The sequence below is a fragment of the Zingiber officinale genome, chromosome 7A, assembly GCF_018446385.1.
Source record: "Zingiber officinale cultivar Zhangliang chromosome 7A, Zo_v1.1, whole genome shotgun sequence".
NCBI lineage: Eukaryota > Viridiplantae > Streptophyta > Magnoliopsida > Zingiberales > Zingiberaceae > Zingiber > Zingiber officinale.
Window position 1 is genome coordinate 12,665,324 of NC_055998.1, and position 19,213 is coordinate 12,684,536.

The following is a 19,213-nucleotide window of genomic DNA, read 5'->3' on the forward strand; positions in this document are numbered from 1 at the left end:
TCCAAAAAAAAAAAAAAAAAAAAAAAAAAAAAAAAAAATCCTGGAAAACAAAACGAGGCGGCTTCCTGTACCCACTCGCCCACGCACGTGGTTCAGTCTCCTGTTGTAGTGTTGTTTTGTTTGATGGTGAAAATTAATGAAAAGGGAAAGAAAAGGAAAGGAAAAATAACTTCCCTATCCTTCAAATTAGAAAATAGGTTTGAGGGAGAAAAAAAGATAAATGTTTTCTTTCCATCCCTCACCTCCTTCCCCAACATGCCTTCCAAACAGACTAAAGAGGCAAAACATAATTGGAGAAGAAGACGGGAATTTAAAAGTTCCCGTTCCCTCTCCTCACCTCCTTCCCAAACAAAACAAAGACTTTCCTTTTACTTACCCTTCCCTAACCTCCTTCCAAACAGACCCAGACAAAACTTAAATGGAGAAGAAGACGGGAATTCAACTTCATTTGCTTCGTGCCACGATAAATATTAAGTTTATAGGTGATATTTTTTTTGAGATTATAGAGAGAGGAGGAAGAGATGAAGAAAGACGAGAACGATCTTGCCAGTGCAGTCAAGTTGGAGATCGACGACGAGGGCAACCTCGGCCACCCCAATGACGGCGCTGTGAATTTCTGGTCTTCTTCGTCCCCGTCCCGTGGCCACTGCAATGGCGAAGATCCCGGTCCTTATCAGACAACCTGGCCCCAAAGTTTCAGGTGCCGCTGCTATGCGTCTTTCAGGCATTAACCCTAAAGATTAAGCAAACGGTATCTCCCGGTTAGTGTACACTGTTATGATGGTTCTTGATTGCATTTTCAGGCAGTCGATTGATGTTGTTAGCAGCGAGTTGAGTCAAAAAGTCGAGCTCTTGAAAGATTCTGGTTTCGCCCGCGTTAGCAATTCATTCATCAGGAGTTCATTTTCTTTCGGCCGGGAGGAATTGAATTCTCCAACAGAATCCCTGTTACCTTGTGCTTCAGAGCGCAACCGTGTTGGAGTTGATCTAGCCTTCGCGGAGACTGTTCCGCCAAAAATTTCTCAAACCTTTTCTTCTTACAACGACTTGCCCCCTACGCGGCAATGCTCTACTGCTCAAGCATTCGTCAATGGTACTATTAAATACTTTTTCGATTTTGTTAAATTGATTAGTGACGGTAATACAGATTACATGAGGCTAGGAACAGTGCAAACTAAGTGCATTAAGTGGCAACTCCCAAATAGTTGGAGGATCAATCTGCTTGTCTATTTGGCTTATGGCGAACTAAAATAAGTTGCTATTCTTAGGACACCATTTTGCTTATTTCACATTTTAATCATATAAAATGATAGGATCGTGTGGAATAAGTACAACTAATTACAAAAAGGAATTCCTTTTGTTAGGAATGAATATTTTATGTGGAGTGGGAATCCTCTCAATTCCTTATGCAGTTAAAGAAGGAGGATGGTTAGGCTTGATTTCATTGTTCGGAATGGGTTCCATCTCATTTTACACTGGAATCTTGCTAAAGAGATGTTTAGATAGCTCTCCCGGATTGAAGACTTATCCTGATATCGGACATGCTGCATTTGGATTGGCTGGACGTGTATTTATATCAGTGAGTCTCCTTACTGATATTTAGCGATATATATTAATGCTTTCATGCTTCATCCATGGCTAACTTTTAAAACAATTTGATGCAGGTAGTGCTTTACCTAGAACTCTATGTAAGTATTTGAAAAATCTAAGACCATATTTTAGTCTATTGTGAAGTTTTACTCTGACTTCCATTTTGCCACAGGGATGTTGTGTTGAGTTCATAACTATGGTAGGTGACAACCTTGAATCTATCTTCCCAAATGCCCGGACAAATTTCTTGGGATTTGATTTAAGTGCTCAACAGTCCTTTGCTGTTGCAACGGCCATTGTGGTTCTCCCTACTGTTTGGCTGAGAAACCTCAGTTTGCTATCATATATTTCAGGTGATGCTTGTTGAAAAAGTTTTGAATTTTCTAAAAAATCATATTCCAATCGAGCTTTAGCATGAGGTGTGTATTTTCTTGTTAGCTGGTGGGGTGTTTTTATCAATATTGGTGGCAATCTGCTTACTTTGGCTGGGTGTGGTAGATAAAGTGGGTTTCCATTCGGGTGGAACTGCATTGAATCTCATCGATCTTCCAATTGCAATTGGGCTGTATGGGTTCTGCTATTCAGGACATTCAGTTTTTCCAAATATATATTCCTCCATGAAGAATCCATCTCGGTTTCCAATCATCCTACTAATCTGGTTAGTTGCCTATGAAAGTTGTATACGGTACTCATGTTTTTCATTGTATAGTTCTGTACTTGCTTTTCTGACTATGGTTGTTTATAAAGTATGTTGAGATGGTATGGATTCGGAATGATAAATTTCAGAGGTAGACAAGTTAAATTAGCTAAATGTTAATGCTCACAGAATGAACCAAAGAAAACGCTTTAACGTTGTTAAAAGGATCTAGTACATAAATCTAGGATAGATGTGATTGTTGTTATAAAACCAAGGTAGAATAGTTTTGGCATAATGATTTTTACTATGCATCTACATACTTCTAATTTATGTCAACTATGTTTGAATCAAATAATATGTATGGATATGGACCTGAATCACTAGAACCGATTTCTTGGATGGAGGCATGCTCAGTAACTACTAATGAAAGTTGACCAGAGAATAAGCTCGAGAACATATAGATTTGAGATGGAGTAAGAAGGTTTCCTGGCTCCTATGGATTTGTTGAACTTATAACACCTTGTGATTTGTTTTTCTGACTGCAAAACAATCTCCTATACTACACATTTCGTGTGCATTAAGCTTTTCCTTCTTAACCATTTTATCTTCTTTTATTCTGGTACATTATTAAAGAGGATTCTCCTCTATTATCTTTTTGATATTTATGCTTGAACTAAAGATTTGGTTTATTCAGCTTTATACTATCTACAATTCTGTATTCCGGAGTGGCTACGGCTGGGTTTTTGATATTTGGTGATTCTCTCAAGTCTCAGTTTACGCTGAATATGCCCCATCAATATCTTTCTTCTCAGATTGCAGTATGGACTACGGTATATGCAAAACCTTCTGCTGAATCTCTCTCTGCAATAACTAGGGAGGCCCCTTTCAATGTTTACAACTCTGTTAGATCAATCAGATTCAGCAAGTACCTTCGAGTCAACTAATTCTCAAGTATGTTAAATGCAGGTTATAAGTCCGTTGACAAAATATGCTTTGACTATAACGCCAATTGCACTCAGCATAGAAGAGTTGTTGCCTTCATCTGGGAATTTATTTTTTATTATGGCCTTGATCAGAACAGTTCTTGTTCTGTCAACGCTGGTTGTGGCACTTACATTTCCATACTTCGGTGAGGGGTCCTTCAGAATCTTAATTTCAATGTTTTGACCACATTACAGATAATGCAATTTCTGTCTGGCCGCTCCAGTTTAAAATAAATCCTTTTACTCATATTTCGATGGGGGCATTTCAATTTTTCCCGGACTAGTTATTTATAAGCCTTGAATTGTTGGTGTATTACCAGGCTAGGTCTCAAAAATAAAACCAATCTTGAACTCCAAATCGTGTTTCAAACACTATCCTTAAGGCTTTATTTGGTCTATAAATTGTGCACCACAAAGACTAAATATCCTATTGGATTAAATGAAGCTAATTGTATATACTTTGCACTGAGTAAGACAATTCAGAAAATAAAAGAAAGGAGAGCAAGAATGTGTGTTTTTTTTCCATCCAACTTAGCCTCTTTTATAGACAACTAAGCACATTGAAAATGGCTAAAAGTTGTGACTTTTCTTTCAAGCCTTTTTCATTTATTTAAAATATCCAACAATCCCCCACCATTTTCAATAATTGAAAAATACTTTAGTCATGGATTACAAAACACATCTTAATAATTTATGCATCAATAATAGTATCTTTTGATTAAACCACTATCTTAGTGATAGTTTCTTAGAGGTTTGTAAACCATTTTGGTAGCTAAGCTTTGAACCAAAGGTTTATGTAACAAACTACATGAACCATCACACAGATTCACTTCTTTCCAATTGTTACAAACATCATACACTTTGTGTAATGCTACAATCCTTTCATGAATGTGTGAAAGTACATTCAAAGTTTAAGTCCAAAACTTTCATATGGATAATTAAATCCTACATTCATATAGGCAAGTTCTCAAATGCCCCTGCCATTTGTGGCATTTCCTGAGACTTGTTAAGAATCATTAAGTTCATCCTCACTTTACTAGCAGGAATTTAAACACTTATCTTTGATATAGTATTTCAACCTTTGTCCAATGTACTTTTCACTACATTGAATCCAAGACTACGCAATGTGATAGTGTTGGATTGAGGTTTCCATTGTTGAAGGTTTATATCATGGATTTCAACCCCATCTCAATGGAGGTTCTTTCAATTATATCTCTAGTTAATCCTTTTGTTAAAGGATCAACTAAGTTTTCTTTGAATTTAACATAATCTATGGTTATAACTCCACTTTTTATTAAGTCTTTAACCATACTATATGTCTCACTCCAATGTGTTTTGACTTACTATTATAGACCTCACTATAAGCCTTGACAATCATACTCGTGCTATCACAATGTATAGTTATAGGAGAGATAGGCTTTGACCACATTGGTATCTCATACAAGAAGTTTCTTAGCCATTCGACTTCCTTGCTAACTGCAGCTAAAGGTACAAACTCAGCTGCCATGGTGGAGTCAGTTATGCATGTTTGTTTCTTGGATACACAAGAAATAACTCCACCACCTAAAATAAAGATCCAACCACTTATTGAAGAGTGATGATCTTTATTCGTTATCCAACTAACATCTGAGTATCCTTCAAATACTGAAGGATTTCCCTTATAACTCAGACTATAATTTATTGTGTTCTTGAGATATCTTAGAATTCTGGTAATACCTAATTAATATTGTTTGCTGGGGTTATTGTATACCTACTTAACACCCCTACTGTATAAGGAATATCCGGACATGTACAAGTCATGACATACATCAAACTTCCTATCACTTGTGAGTATTCCAACTATGATATTGTTGAACCCTCATTCTTGACATGGTCAATTTTATGGTCCAAGGGAGTTAAAGTCAGTTTACAATCATAGTGATTGAACCTTTTGAGAACCTTCTCAATATAATGAGACTGCGAGAGTAGGATTGATCCTTATTCTCTTTTGATCTTTATGCCTAGGATGACATCGGCTTCTCTCATATCTTTCATATTAAACTTGATTGATAGCAACTTTTTGATTTCTAAGACTTGTTCTAAGTCTGAACCAAAGATCAACATGTCATCCACATACAAACATATTATAACACCTTTTCCATTTGAATACTTGTTGTATATACATTTATCTGATTCATTAATTTTGGATCCACTAGCAAATATTACTTGATCAAATTTTTGATGCCATTGTTTTGGAGCTTATTTAAGTCCATACAATGACTTCACACGTTTACACAGTTTGTCCTCTTGTCCAGGTGCCACAAACTCTTCGGGTTGTTTTATATACACCTCTTCATCTAACTCACCATTTTAAAATACAGTTTTAATATTCATTTGGTGGATTACCCATTTTTGGATTGATGCAATTGCAAGTAGTACCCTTATGGTAGTTATCCTTGCAACTAGTGAGTATGTATCAAAATAATCAAGACTCTGTTTTTGGGCATAGCCTTTGGCTACCAATCTGACTTTGTATTTGTTTACAATTCCGTTGATTTTCAATTTCTTTTTGAAAATTCATTTACAAGTCACTGGCTTGGAACCGGGAGGCAAATTCTCTAGAACCCAAGTATTGTTCGACAATATTAAGGTTTTTTCATCATTGATTGTCTCTTTCCAAAATGATGCATCTTGTGATTTTATAGCTTCATCATATGTTCTAGGATCATCTTCTGTATTAAAACATAAGGCTATTTTGTTACTTAGTTCATTTTTTGTACCTTCAACAAGATAAGTAACAAAATCTAAATCAAATGATTTGACCTTCTTTGCTCTTTTGCTTCTTCTTATCTCAATGATCTCATTTTGGTCATTTGAGTTAGCAACATTATCATTTCTCAAGTCATTGTTTATGTTCTTGGAAATGGAACTGAATCTTTGTTCATCAAAGATTGCATCTCTTGATTTTATGATCGTGTTGATTCCAGTGTTTTAAATCGCGTAGCGTTGGTTCATAGCGTTTTTGTCTTGTCATTGCGTAGCGTAAATAGCGTAGCGTATAGCGCAAGCTTTTCGTGCACGTCAATGTTTAAATTTTAAAAAATAAAATATACTTATATAAGTAAAATAAAAATAACATAACCTAAAATTAATCATAATAATTCATTACATGTCAAAATATCCCATACCAACAATTTAAAAAGTCTTATAATTAAAACAACATAACTTAAAAATAATCAGTATCATCCAACTCTATATCACTATCATCATCAATAGTGTCTATGGTTGGAAAATTTCCACTATCAAAAGTTGGAATTACTCCATAATTTTCAGCATCAAGATGATTATCTTCCACATCAACAAGACTCAACCTTGCTTGTTTGTCTTTGCTTCCACCTATTATATAAGAGATACAACATTTAAGAATCAATTATAGATGAAGTAGATATAAATAAATAATTTGCATATGCTTAGTGCTTACTTGAATTTTCAGCAACTCTTTTTTTTGAATTCGTAGGAGGAACTTCAACTATATCCTCAACATCTTCAACTCGCTTATCTGAGTCGAAAAGACTTTCAAAGGTAGCAGATGACACACTCACAATAGGATCACTTTCAAATAATTCATCATCTTCAAGCCATTTAGTAGTTACGGGGAGAACTGGACCTTCTTTCTCAGTTATCCATTCATCATCTGAATTAATTTCATCAACTACAATGGGATCAATCTTGTCTCTCCTCCTAATACTTCTCTCCCTAAGCTTGAAGTTATATTTCACAAACACCAACGCATTCAACTTTGCATGTTCAAGCCTATTTCTCTTTTTTGTATGAATCTAATATTACAAAAAAGAAAACATATATATATAAAAATAAACAATGATATGAAAATTATAAAACAATTAAAATTCAAGTAGAGTTAGAAACTTAGAATACTCACCGATTCAAAAGTGCTCCAATTTCTTTCACATCCCGAAGCACTACAAGTGAGACCAAGCACTCGAATTGCAAATGTAGTAAGCTCGGGTGTCTTACTTCCAAAACGTTCCCACCACGAGACTAATAAGTAATAACATTAAAAAAAATTACAAGAATGTATATAATTTTAAAATATGAATGCTAGTATAATTTTACAAGAACGGTTACAAGAAGAAAATTTTACCCGGAGTTCGCAACATTCTTGTTCGTTTTGCTATTGGAGTTCCAAATTCTCCTTCAGCTTTATTATATAAGTCCAATTGGATGTCTGCTTTAAGACGATCATCAGAAGACAACATCCTATCCATGCAAGTATACAATCCATCTCTAACTTCATCACAATAAGAAAATCTTTCTTCATAACGCAATTGCGGATTCAAATAGTACCCGGCCGCGTGTAGAGGATGATGAAGTTGTGGAGTCCATCATGAATCAATTTTTTTCCAAATGGGTTTGTATTTTCTGTCAACTCCCCCACAATTAAATTTTATTGTCTCTTTTGCCTTATCCATAAGTTCATAAATATATCCCATGGCCGATCTCTCCTCCGAATCAACTTCCCTTAACACACTTACAAGAGGAACAACACTCTTAACACAAAATGCAACATGTGGCCAAAAGTTGGGATCATTAATAACAATTCTCTTCACGACCTTCCCCTGAGTTGTTTGAGATAGTGGTGAACTAACCCAATCTTCGGAAGCAAACATTTGTTCAAGTGGCCTTTTAACCTTATACATACTCTGAAGAGTGAGAAATGAAGTAGCAAAGCGAGTAACAGCGGGACGGAGAATTTCTTTACCGTTTGTATACTTTCTCATCAAAGAAAGTATAGTCCCATGACCATAAAGGAACTTCACAACCATCTTAGCATGCTCAATTGTGTCAAAAAAAATCTTCAACTTTGCAATATCCTCCAACATTAGATCAATGCAATGCACCGCACAAGGTGTCCACCAAATTCTATGTCTAGTCTCCATAATTTTTTCCCCCGCCTTAATGCAATTCGAAGCATTATCCGTGACAATTTGAATTACATTTTCCTCTCCCACCTCATCAACAACATCATTAAGATATTTAAAGATCAATTCCCCATTTTTAATAGAATCTGATGCATCAATAGATTTCAAAAAGAAAGTGCCGGCGGGACTATTTACTAAAAAATTGATCAAACTTCTATTCTTTCCATCCGTCCAACCATCGGACATAATAGTGCATCCATATTTTTTCCATGCCTTTTTATGCTCCTCATATATTAGGTTGATGCCATCAACCTCAGCTTTAAGTATCCAAGTTCTTAACTCATGCATTGAAGGAGGCTTGAACCCTCTTCCATATTCCGCAATGCCCTCAACCATAGGCAGCCAATAAGGATCATTCACAACATTAAACGGAAGTGCGGCAGAGTAAATAAAACGACCAATTCTACGCTTCACATCAACCAACAAATCTTTTTTGTATGTCGAATTTAGGGTTGTTTGTCGAGGTTCGGAACTAACAAACCCATGAAGAGTACCTTTACCTTTTGATTCACCACTACCAGAACATCCAATTGAATTTCCCCCTACACTTCCAACTTTTGATGATTGCGTACTCATACTTTGGGGACCTTCACCGATCTCTCGTAACAATTCAGTTTGTTTACTTTTAGATGCTCTAATTTTGTCAAGTGATTCTCTAATTTCTTTCTTAATATCATCCGGAACACTAACACAAGGTGCAACCCCTTTATGAGTTTGAGCTAAATGTTCCTTCAAGCGAGTAATCCCTCCATTCGATATATGATGACAAAATTTGCACCGAACAATTTTTTCCCCTTCATTTTGATAACAATACTTCCAACCAATATCTTTTTTATCTTTTTTTGATAAATTCGTAGACATTGCAAATTCTAACTAGACAATCAAAATCCTAGAAAAACAAAAGAAAAAAATCAGAATAAATAATTAATTAATTAGAAACAAATCAGCAAAAAAAAAAATCAATCCAGGCATCCGGATCGATCATTGCATAGGTATCCGATCCAGTGAGATGATCGAACAGAAAGGAGGATCGATCTCGATCCGGCCGGAAGAGTTCTCGATCTCTTCTCTTGGAAGGATCGGATCGGTCGATCGATTCCTTCTTCCTCACCCACAGACGGATCTCTAGACGTTCTTCGAATGAGCAAATCGTTTCCTTTCAAAAAAAACGAGAAGGAAAACCTAAACGAAGAAAACGAAAGGAAGGAGAAAAGCTTACCTCCAATCGCTGTCCCTCGCCACCACTCACAGGTCACCGCTCGCCGCTCGCTGCTCGCCGCCTGTCGCCTCTGCAGTCTGCCCTACCTTCGCCTCTGCCACAGTCACGATTCGACTCACCTTTGCCCTAGCTATTGGTAAGCAATTTGTAATTTTAGCGCCCGCTATGGGGCGCTAGGGCATGATAGCGCACGCTATGTGCGCTATCGACGCTTTTGTCCCGAATAGCGTGAGCTATTCGGGACAATCGCGATTCAGCGAACGCTCTGCAGCGTTCGCTGGTCGTAGCGCGCGATAGCGCGCTATGTAGCGCGCTATTCGCCGCTATTGAATACACTGGTTGATTCCTATAGAATCATTGTGTTCAATTACCATGAACCTATAGGCTTTGCTATTTTGTGTATAGCCTATAAAGATGCACTTTACACCTCTTTCTCCCAATTTTCTTTTTTTGGATTCAAGAAGCCTCACAATGGCTCTACAACCCCACACTCTTAAGTGTTTGAGGTTAGGCTTCCTTTTGTGCTAAAGTTCATAATGGGTTATTGAACTTCTTTTATTTGGTACTCTATTGAATATATAATAAGTTGTAAGTATAACTTCACCCAAAATTCTTGACTAAGACTTGCATTAGTCATCATGGAATTAACCATTTCCATTAACACCCTATTTTTCCTTTTAGCCGTACCATTTTGTTGTGATGTATAAGGTACAATCAACTCATGTTTGATACTGGTTGACTCAAAGAAATCTTTATCATAATATTCTCCACCTTTATCAGTCCTTAGACTTTTTATAGAGATGTCACTTGCAAGGTCAACTTTTTATTTATAAGACTTGAACATTTGCAAAGCTTGATATTTAAAGTACAATAAATAAACATAACAAAATCTTGTACAATCATCTATAAATGTCACAAAATATTTGTTTCCTCCTAAACTTGGAGTTATATGCAAATCACTATGCACTAATTTCAACTTATTCATTTTCCTTTCAATTTATGGAAGATGCTTTCTGGTTTTTTTTATTAATCATACAAGTGTTGCATTTTCCATCATCATTTTGTGCACATTAGGAAAAGATCTAATTTAATCATGTTATAGATTCTTTATAATGAACATGACCTAATCTAGAATGTCATAGTTGAGGACTCGATTAAGTAAACAAATGATGCATTCTTATTGATAGGCATAACATTTAGCTTAAACATGTCATTACAAAAATAAACCTTCCCAGCAAACATCCCACCCTTGGAAAGTACAAACTTATCAGCCTCAAAAACTAGTTTGAATCCAAACTTGTTCAAAAGACTACCTGATACAAGATTTTTCCCAACTTAAGGAACAAACAACACATTGGTTAAAGTTACAACTTTTCCCAAAGTAAATTTTAGATCCATCTCCCCTATGCTCTTGATGGGTACTATTGAGGAGTTCCCCATGTAGACAACAGAGTTTGGATCTTCAATTTCCTTCAAGGACGTGAAGAAGCTCTTATTCTTGCATATGTGTCGGCTGACTCCCGAGTCAACCCACCAGGTGAATTCTTCATCAACCATGTTGATTTCAGTGATCATGACTACAAGTGTCTTCTCATCATTGCCTTTGTTGTGGAAGTTTAGAGCATTTCCATTCTTCTTGTGAAGACGAAACTCATACTTGTAGTGTCCCTCCTTGCAATGATAGCACTTGCCTTTCTTTTTCTTGATTTTGCCATTATCCTTGTCATAGAAAGCCTTCTTCTTGAATTTGCTGTTTTGGCTTTCTTCTATGACATTCACTTTGGTTGTTGACTCCTTGCCCTTGTCATCCTCCTTTATTTGAGCGGTTTCCTACTTTCTCAATTCTTCTTTAATACAAAGAGAATTAGCTAGGTTGTCAAGTGAGATCTCTTTTTTTTTATGTTTGAGATCTCTCTTTAAGTCCTTTCCAAGAGGGGGGAAGTTTATCAATCAAAGCACTAGCAATTATTCTCTCATCTATAGCCAAATTGGGTTGAGAAAAATTGTTTAATATTCTTTCTAATTTAGTGAATTGTTAAATGATGGGCCTATTGTCCATTATTTTATAATTGAAAATTGTTGAGACAAAAATTTTTTATTTGTGGAGTTTTCTCTTATGTACATGGCCTCAAGTTTTTCTCGCAGCTCCTTAGCGGTTCCTATCGTATGGTAGGTGTCAAACAGGTTGTCCCTCATGGCGTTGAGGATGTGACCTCTACAGATTTTGTCGTCCGTCTCCCACTTTTATTTTGCACGAAGCTCCTCTCCTTCATGCGTTGGCTTTGAGATGCTGAGCACATAAACCATCTTTAGGGCCACCAAGAGAAAATGCACCCTCTTCTTTCAACTGGATGAAGTTGCCGCTATCAAACTCGTCAAGCTTTACTATACTAGATGTTAGGTCTTTCACAACACTAGCCATTTTAGGTGGTAGCATAAAGCCTTAAGATTGTTGGTGTATTATGAGGCTAGTGCTCAAAAACAAGACCAATTTTGAACTCCAAATCGTGTTTCAAACACTATCCTTAATGTTTTATTTGGTCTATAAATTGTGCACCACAAAGACCAAATATCCTTTAGGATTGGATGAAGCTAATTACTTTTACTTTGCACTAAGTAAAACAATTCAGAAAACAAGAGAAAGAAAAGCAAGAATGTGTGTTTATTTTCCATCTAACTTAGCCTCTTTTATAGACAACTAAGTACATTGTGGTCAAAAGTTGTGACTTTTCTTTCTAGCCTTTTTCATTTATTTAAAATATCCAACATGGACAGTATATACTGAAATTAAAGCTTCATAAGACTAGCTGTTAATTTGAGATATATAAAAGTTTCACTATATTCAACTGTACATAAACTTCCAATTGCTTTGCTGAAATTTGAACTGCCATGGATTTCAGTCATCAATTTACAATCCTGCAAAAAAATTCTAACATACGAGTTTGAATTTCAAGTTCTTTTGTGAGAACCTTCTAATATCTAATTCTTGCACTTTCTAAGTCATAAATATTTTCCTTCCTGACTGCAGCATATGTCATGGCACTGCTTGGTTCTGTCTTTGCAATGCTTCTGGTAAGTTTCTATCGAACTGATATTGTTCGAAATGACAATCTAAATACAATATATCTCACTCGAGGTATTCATTGACACCTCCACTAATGATGTAGGCTCTCATTCTTCCCTGTGCATGTTATCTCAGCATCAAGCGTAAATCTGCAACTTATCTACAGGTGCATGTCTGCATCTGTAATCTTCAAAATTTAGCAGAAAGTGTTTTTCTTACGAGTACTCAACAACACTCTTAGAATTTCTTGCACGTCAAGTGTTTTATCTTATTTTTATTTTCCTCATATAATTTGATCCTTTTAACCAATTAGAGCTTGTTATTGTATTCATTGAATCTCCTACAAGTGGTTGAGCTTGTTATTGTCAGGAATTTCATTCTTGCCTAATCGTAATTTTAAATTATTTCAGGTCTCAGTTTGCACTCTCATTATCATGGTAGCAGTGGCATCTTCTTTCATTGGCTCATACAGCTCCATCAAGCAGATGCGAAGGCATGTTCAATGAAGAGAGTTGTTAAATCTCAAAGATAATGTTAGCACGGCGAAGGCATGTTTGATCGCGTCAAATTTCGATTCCAAGATTTCATATGAGAACACTCCATATCTAACCATCACATCGCCTATTCGATGTTTCTTGCACTCAATTGTTGTAATCACTATCACTTGTACCGTTTTGCTAATTCTGCTTCTAAGATATCGAAATATTGAAAGCAATATACAAAATATTAATTAAAATGTATGAGTTAAATGGTGTGCTAAAATATTGAGGTTGAATTTGGAAATATTATAAAATAAAATAAAAATTCAACACTTCTAAAAAGGGTTGAATCATGAATTGTCAAGATCGTATGAATTTGACATTTTCTTTTACTATTAAAAAAAAACTCTAGTAAAGGTGTAAATATTACAAAGAGATACAAGACAATGGAGAAGGTCGAGAGAAGTCGAGAAATCTCAGTGGCGACTGCTAAATTGGCTACCGTCTATTTCGCGTCGCAGACGTGAAACGACGGCGTCGCCGTTGTTGTCCCGCCACCGGCGCCTGCGCCGTCTTAGCCGATGGCCTGCTCTCCTGTCGTATAACCTTGGTCAGCGCTAGACATAAGGCGCACCGTTGAAGGCGAAGGCGAGGGCGGAACAAACCCTAGCGGGAAGGGAAAAGGATGAGGGGCTACGTGACGCTTCCGATCCTGCTTGTTCTGTCGACTGTGGTGTACATCTACTACACCACCGTGTTCGTGGTGATTGACGGGTGGCTGGGCTTGTCCACGGCGACTGGGCTCGCCAACGCCGCTGCGCTCACGGTGCTCACCCTCATGGCCGTGGTCACCTACGGGATGGCTGTCCTCAAGGACCCAGGCCACGTTCCGTCTTCCTTTTCCCCGGACATTGAGGACAACGAGAGTCCCGTCCACGAGATCAAGAGGAAGGTACATATCTCCTGTTCCTGTATCTTAACGTATTGTTGGTATACCACGCTGTTGGGTCGCGGATCTGCCTTTATTTCGGCCAAAAGTGTCGTTCTTTTCCTGATTTTCTATTAATTCGATCGTAGCTGGAAGGGATCTTAGATCCGTTCTTTGTTTCTTGAAAAAAACAATCGTCTGAAGCTAATGATTCTTGATAAAGTTACTACTGGCATACCTGGTAGAAATTCACTGTTCTTGTTTAGACAACAGTAGGATATCCGTAGACGCATTTGTTACTCTGCATTGCTTTCTGTTAATTATCCTAAAAGGTTTTCGTCTACTGGCTGTGTAAAATTGTTCAAAATGGCTTGGGAGTTTGTTATTTTTTTGAATGGAGCTGTAGATTCTCTTTATAGACATTTGATTCACTCGCATACATCAAAATTCAGAACTAACAGATATCTTGCACGAGTGCTGTCTATATCTGAGCATCCAAGTTTGATATCATTGGATATTCTTTTGGTAACGGAAGGCCTGGAAGTAGGTCTTGATGAAAACTCCTCAGACATTACAATTTCAATGTTAAAAATCTGAGTACAGATATATTTCTTATTGAAAATAGTTGATCCTGCCATCATCCTTTGTTAATTAGGAGCCAGCGAATGACATTTTGACTGCAAAGAGATTGCCATAAATTTGACCTATATCTTGGTGTATTTTGCATGTTTATCAAAATGACAATCTATCTTTCAAATTTGGACTGTGTAGTTGTTTTCCTTGTAGATGATTCATTAACTTTTACTTTCTTCTTGATCCATTGATCATATTGAAGGGGAGCCTTGGCACAACGGTAAAGTTGTTGCCATGTGACCAAAATGTCATGGGTTTGAATCCTGAAAACAGCCTCTTGCAAAAAGCAAGGAAAGGCCTCGTGCACCGGGCTGCTCCTTTTTTTTTGAACCATTGATCATATTCTCCTTCTGTTTACTGCTTGAATTTTCTTTTAGAATATTCACTTCAGACAAATATAGATACCTTTTTTATGCCTCATTATTTTTGCAAATATAACACATGATAAACACAACAAAGTCAAGTTCTTCAGTAGTTTCTGTCTTTGTTTTTCAGGCCATATGTCATAGTATTTTAAGTTGATTCCTGAACCAAATTTTTGTTTTAGAGGGATATTGAGTGCGGATATCATAGTTGGCTAGTTGGCAAACTTCTATCCCTCTTTGGCATAATCACAACTTTGAATTCTCTGTTTATGTTTTAATGCTGTTTTGCAAAGAGATTTTTGCTCTTTTGGTTAGGATGCAGTGTTGTTTGAGTAGTAGTCAGATTAAACCAAGAATAGTTGTGGGATTCAAGTTCAGTAATAATTGCTATATCATTTACAGAGGCTAGAGTTAATATATACCTCAAAATTTCAGTACTATCCTATTTCGATAGGTTTGCGGACCACTATTGCACTAATTTTAGACCGTGATATGGAGAATAAACAACCAACCAATATATGCTAGTAATTGATGACATTCCCTATGTAGCAAAAAAAAAAAGGTGATTACGCTCATCTTAAGCGCCCCTCATAGCCTGTCCTCAGGTTATGTGAAGGGAGTTAAACCCTAAACCCTAAATCATAGGGTCAACTTATAGGTGGTTTAATTGGTGGATGGTGCAGTGAGAGTGACATCTTATTAATATACTCACTAGATTTTCTAATTTGGATGACTGAAATTGATCAGAAATCCTTGCTAAATATAGTATACCTTCTCTAAGCAATAGATTGGATGGTTTTGATGCTTTCTCAAACACTGGTGGAGTGGTTTTATAATCAAGAACCAAGTTCTTGAAAATAACTATATCAGAACTTGTGCTAGTAATTTGTTGGCAAATTTGAAACAATGAACTACAAGTAATTCATATCAAATTAGTTTGATTCATTAACAATTGCCTGTTAAAAGCAGATTCAATTAGAATGAATTATATTTTCACAAAGGCCAATATCATTGAATACTAAGAAGAATGAATAAATGTAATACTGCTAAAAATTGTGGAATAATTCTAAGATGCATGGATAAAACTAATTCGACTCATTTAGATTCAATTAGAGTGAATCATATTTTCACAAAGGCCAATATCATTGATTACTATGAAGAATGAATAAGTGTAATGCTACTAAAAATTGTGGTATAACTCTATATCTATGGTTTATAGATGCATAGAAGACTTAGGAGACTAAATAATACTGATCTCAAGTCGAGTAATCTGGTTGACCATTTGCTTATAACAAAAGCAATTTAATAACATAAATTTCAATTTCAATTTCGACTCCTAAAACTAGGTGATGGCTTTTGTACAAGATATTCATTTCCTTGATGATTGATTTGTTGAAAAATGTATTGGATGAGACTTAAACTGGATAGAAAACAAGGAGTAGCTATTTATGATTATAGTACCTATATTGGAATTGTGGGTTGACAAACATTAGATCAGCCGTTGGCATAGGCTATCCCCAGGAGGAATGAACTGTTACATGCCAAATGTGATGTCTCCATCAGCTCTCATTTGATCCTCCGTATAGGACTTGTATTCATTATCTGTTAATATACTGCATAGTTGCAGTAATAGGATGGTGTTCCATAGCAGCCACATTGAAGGAACAGATATGCAAATATCTGAAATTTGTACACACAAAGACCATATTGGTTCTATGCAATTGCCACCATAGAATACTGATTTAAAGCCATTGTATGGCATGCTTTTTATTGCTTGTGAAGTTTTGAATTTTGAAATTTATAAAAGCAAACAATTTCCTGAGACATCTTAAAGAAATCTACAGCTATTTTTGTCCCAAGATGAACATGCAGACCTTAGAATATTTTTGGAATTTTATTTTCCAGGATCTTCTCCTTTTTTGTAGGAAGTTTTGTTGTTTAATACTACTTTCCTTCCAACTACTTTTTCAACTACCTTATCTAACGGAAGCAGGTTAAATTAGTGCTAATTTTCAAATATTTTTTTAGTTGTTAGTTTAAAAGGGTTTGCCAATATTTTCAGTTTTTAAGAAAGTTTATTTGGAGAAAGTTAGGCATTTTTTTCATGCAGTTAGGACACTATGTATTCTTCACCATTCATATTATGATAGTTTATTCCCTTTGTGAGTTTTGAGTGGTTAAGGTAGCTTGGTGCTACATGATTATCACTTGGGCCTTGTTAGTATTGCATTTCATACATGCTTGTTGGTTCATTGGAAGTTAACTTCCTGTTAGTAATTTTCAAATTATGGCTTGCATATATGCTTTTTTTTTAGGTTAACTGGAAGGAAATGACTTTTTCCCCATAGTTTCAATTGAAAGTGGTAAAAAAATGATCCCCAACAGAGATTAATAGGAAAGTAAAGGGAACTTAATTGCCTTTTCATATTTGCTCTAATTATGTAATTGTAATCTTTTAGGGTGGCGATCTGAGATACTGCCAGAAGTGTTTGCACTATAAGCCTCCACGTGCACATCATTGTCGTATTTGTAAACGATGTGTTCTAAGAATGGTATGTAGACAAATTTCTCCCTCTTAATTTCAGAATTCTTTAGTTTGGATCTTACTCTTTGATGCTTTCAGGATCATCATTGTGTTTGGATAAATAACTGTGTAGGGCATGAAAACTACAAAATCTTCTTTGTTTTCATGCTCTATGGTGTGTCTGCATGCATCCACTCACTGGTATACTTTTGTATCAATTATTTTATATTTTCTGAACATAAACCACATCATTTGTCGAGAAAAGTTTACAATGTTAATATAGGTTCTTCTTATCGCAAGTGCTTGCTATGAGCTTCAAAAGGATCAGCAGCAAAATGGTGAATCCTTCAATAAGTCTTATGTGAGTTGTTTACAATCATCTAATGTTAATCCGCAAGAAAGACGACACTTGATTTGTTAATCAACTTGCCAGATTCTGTGTGGGGCTCTGCTGTGTCCTTTAACTGTTGCATTAAGCATCCTTTTGGGTTGGCATATCTACCTTATCCTACATAATAAGACCACAATTGAGGTATGAAATATTTGATTCTTTGAAACACCAAATGGTTCCAATAAGAACTTGTTTCTCTTGTAGTACCATGAAGGAGTCAGAGCTATGCTGCTTGCAGAAAAAGTAGGGAACATCTATCGACATCCTTACGACATTGGTTTATTTCAGAACCTTGTTTCGGTAAGAAGTATCATAAGCTGTGTGTTGTTATTATAGAATAACTGCATAAGTTCCACAGTGATTGCTTGACCATTGATTGATTGTGCTCACTGCTTTCAGGTTCTGGGACCAAACGTCTTCTGTTGGATTTGTCCAGTATCAAAGCACATAGGCTCTGGTCTTCGATTTCGAACTGCATTTGACTTTTCAATATTTAGGCCATCAGTTTGATATATAATGGCAAAGATGCAAAAAGGGAACTATAGCTCTCATGTGAAATTTATACTTCCAGACGGAGTCCTCTGATGTTGCTGCTAACAGCCTGAAAGTGCTCAACTTGCCTGTTGGAGAAAGAATGTGAATAGGAAATGCAGTAGGCTTTTACACACATGCTTAAAAAAAACTATATCATGGATTTTGTAATCTTATGGTATGAAGTGGGGGTAATAAACTGTATAATTCAATGTGGAAGTATTTTTGAGCTCTGCTTCAGATAGTTCATTTAGCGCTTGGAGAGCCTTTGAGAAGGCAATGGGCTCTGCAGGAGGTACTGGTAGTAGCTATTTGCTTCACTAGATCTTTGACAATACGTAGAACATATTGGATATTTTTTGTGTACACTTCTTATTCAGTGTTTCAAGTTTTCTTGTTTTATCAAATCTCAACTCCAATCCATCTCATGGCCAAGTCTACTGTTGCTGTTTTGCATCAGAAATATACAATTGCATTACACGAAATATACATAGCAGTCAGCTTTCTAATCCGTGCTACCATCAAGCAGTTCGATTTTTTTTTTAAAAAAAAAATCAAGGATGTAAAATTATTTGTTCACTAAGAGCTTTTACCTTTTCAGTACACGGTTTTAGTTGAGCTACACTCCTAATTGACCATCAATGACTGACAATCGTATATCTTAGCTGCTGACTGCCGCAGCATAAGCCTTTTGGGTGCTACTGGCTGTTGTAAGATTTAGTGCTTTCAAAGTGCATAAAATTAACATATTCTGGTTTGTGCTTTAGAGGTTGTCATTGTATGCAATGTATTACTAAAATATGTCAAAAAAAAAAAAAACACTAGTCTTTATTGCATGTGAAATAGTATATCTATGTTTGTGATATCGTATTTTTTTCTTAAAGTACCAA

General features: G+C 36.1%; 3 protein-coding genes across 7 annotated transcripts; 2 read left to right on the plus strand and 1 right to left on the minus strand.

Annotated features, from left to right (window-relative positions):
* The first annotated feature begins 229 nt into the window (after positions 1-229).
* On the plus strand, positions 230-13,191 carry LOC122000982 (amino acid transporter AVT1C-like). The gene is made up of 11 exons (XM_042555507.1): positions 230-700; positions 804-1,093; positions 1,365-1,579; positions 1,665-1,688; positions 1,763-1,943; positions 2,029-2,248; positions 2,922-3,057; positions 3,194-3,356; positions 12,437-12,480; positions 12,576-12,638; positions 12,883-13,191. Exons 1-11 carry the CDS (start codon positions 522-524, stop codon positions 12,976-12,978), a joined length of 1,611 nt encoding a protein of 536 aa, XP_042411441.1. The 5' UTR covers positions 230-521; the 3' UTR covers positions 12,979-13,191.
* LOC122000983 lies at positions 6,317-9,134 on the minus strand. 5 transcript variants are annotated; one of them, XM_042555508.1, is made up of 4 exons: positions 7,352-9,134; positions 7,130-7,248; positions 6,671-7,025; positions 6,317-6,585 (listed from the first exon to the last, which is right to left on the minus strand). In XM_042555508.1, exons 1-4 carry the CDS (start codon positions 7,473-7,475, stop codon positions 6,416-6,418), a joined length of 768 nt encoding a protein of 255 aa, XP_042411442.1. In that variant the 5' UTR covers positions 7,476-9,134; the 3' UTR covers positions 6,317-6,415. The 5 variants fall into 5 exon arrangements, 1 of the variants encoding a protein (XP_042411442.1); XR_006117254.1 differs by having other exon boundaries at positions 6,317-7,025; XR_006117253.1 differs by having other exon boundaries at positions 6,317-7,248.
* Positions 13,192-13,372: 181 nt separating the features above from the next.
* Positions 13,373-18,696, plus strand: LOC122000984 (probable protein S-acyltransferase 16). The gene is made up of 7 exons (XM_042555509.1): positions 13,373-13,903; positions 17,337-17,429; positions 17,501-17,602; positions 17,685-17,762; positions 17,835-17,933; positions 17,997-18,092; positions 18,192-18,696. Exons 1-7 carry the CDS (start codon positions 13,637-13,639, stop codon positions 18,300-18,302), a joined length of 846 nt encoding a protein of 281 aa, XP_042411443.1. The 5' UTR covers positions 13,373-13,636; the 3' UTR covers positions 18,303-18,696.
* Positions 18,697-19,213: the final 517 nt, after the last annotated feature.

What these genes read in the sequence shown, in the direction of transcription:
- LOC122000982 (XM_042555507.1), top strand. Translation starts at nt 522, where the DNA reads ATGAAGAAAGACGAGAACGATCTTGCCAGTGCAGTCAAGTTGGAGATC. An exon ending in CTGGACGTGTATTTATATCA is followed by an intron (nt 1,580 to 1,664) that starts GTGAGTCTCCTT and finishes AATTTGATGCAG; the next exon opens with GTAGTGCTTTACCTAGAACT. An exon ending in AATCTGCAACTTATCTACAG is followed by an intron (nt 12,639 to 12,882) that starts GTGCATGTCTGC and finishes AAATTATTTCAG; the next exon opens with GTCTCAGTTTGCACTCTCAT.
- LOC122000984 (XM_042555509.1), top strand. Translation starts at nt 13,637, where the DNA reads ATGAGGGGCTACGTGACGCTTCCGATCCTGCTTGTTCTGTCGACTGTG. An exon ending in TCCACGAGATCAAGAGGAAG is followed by an intron (nt 13,904 to 17,336) that starts GTACATATCTCC and finishes GTAATCTTTTAG; the next exon opens with GGTGGCGATCTGAGATACTG. An exon ending in CTGCATGCATCCACTCACTG is followed by an intron (nt 17,603 to 17,684) that starts GTATACTTTTGT and finishes ATGTTAATATAG; the next exon opens with GTTCTTCTTATCGCAAGTGC.
- LOC122000983 (XM_042555508.1), bottom strand. Translation starts at nt 7,475, where the DNA reads ATGGATAGGATGTTGTCTTCTGATGATCGTCTTAAAGCAGACATCCAA. An exon ending in AAGAATGTTGCGAACTCCGG is followed by an intron (nt 7,249 to 7,351) that starts GTAAAATTTTCT and finishes ATTACTTATTAG; the next exon opens with TCTCGTGGTGGGAACGTTTT. An exon ending in ATTGGAGCACTTTTGAATCG is followed by an intron (nt 7,026 to 7,129) that starts GTGAGTATTCTA and finishes TTGTAATATTAG; the next exon opens with ATTCATACAAAAAAGAGAAA.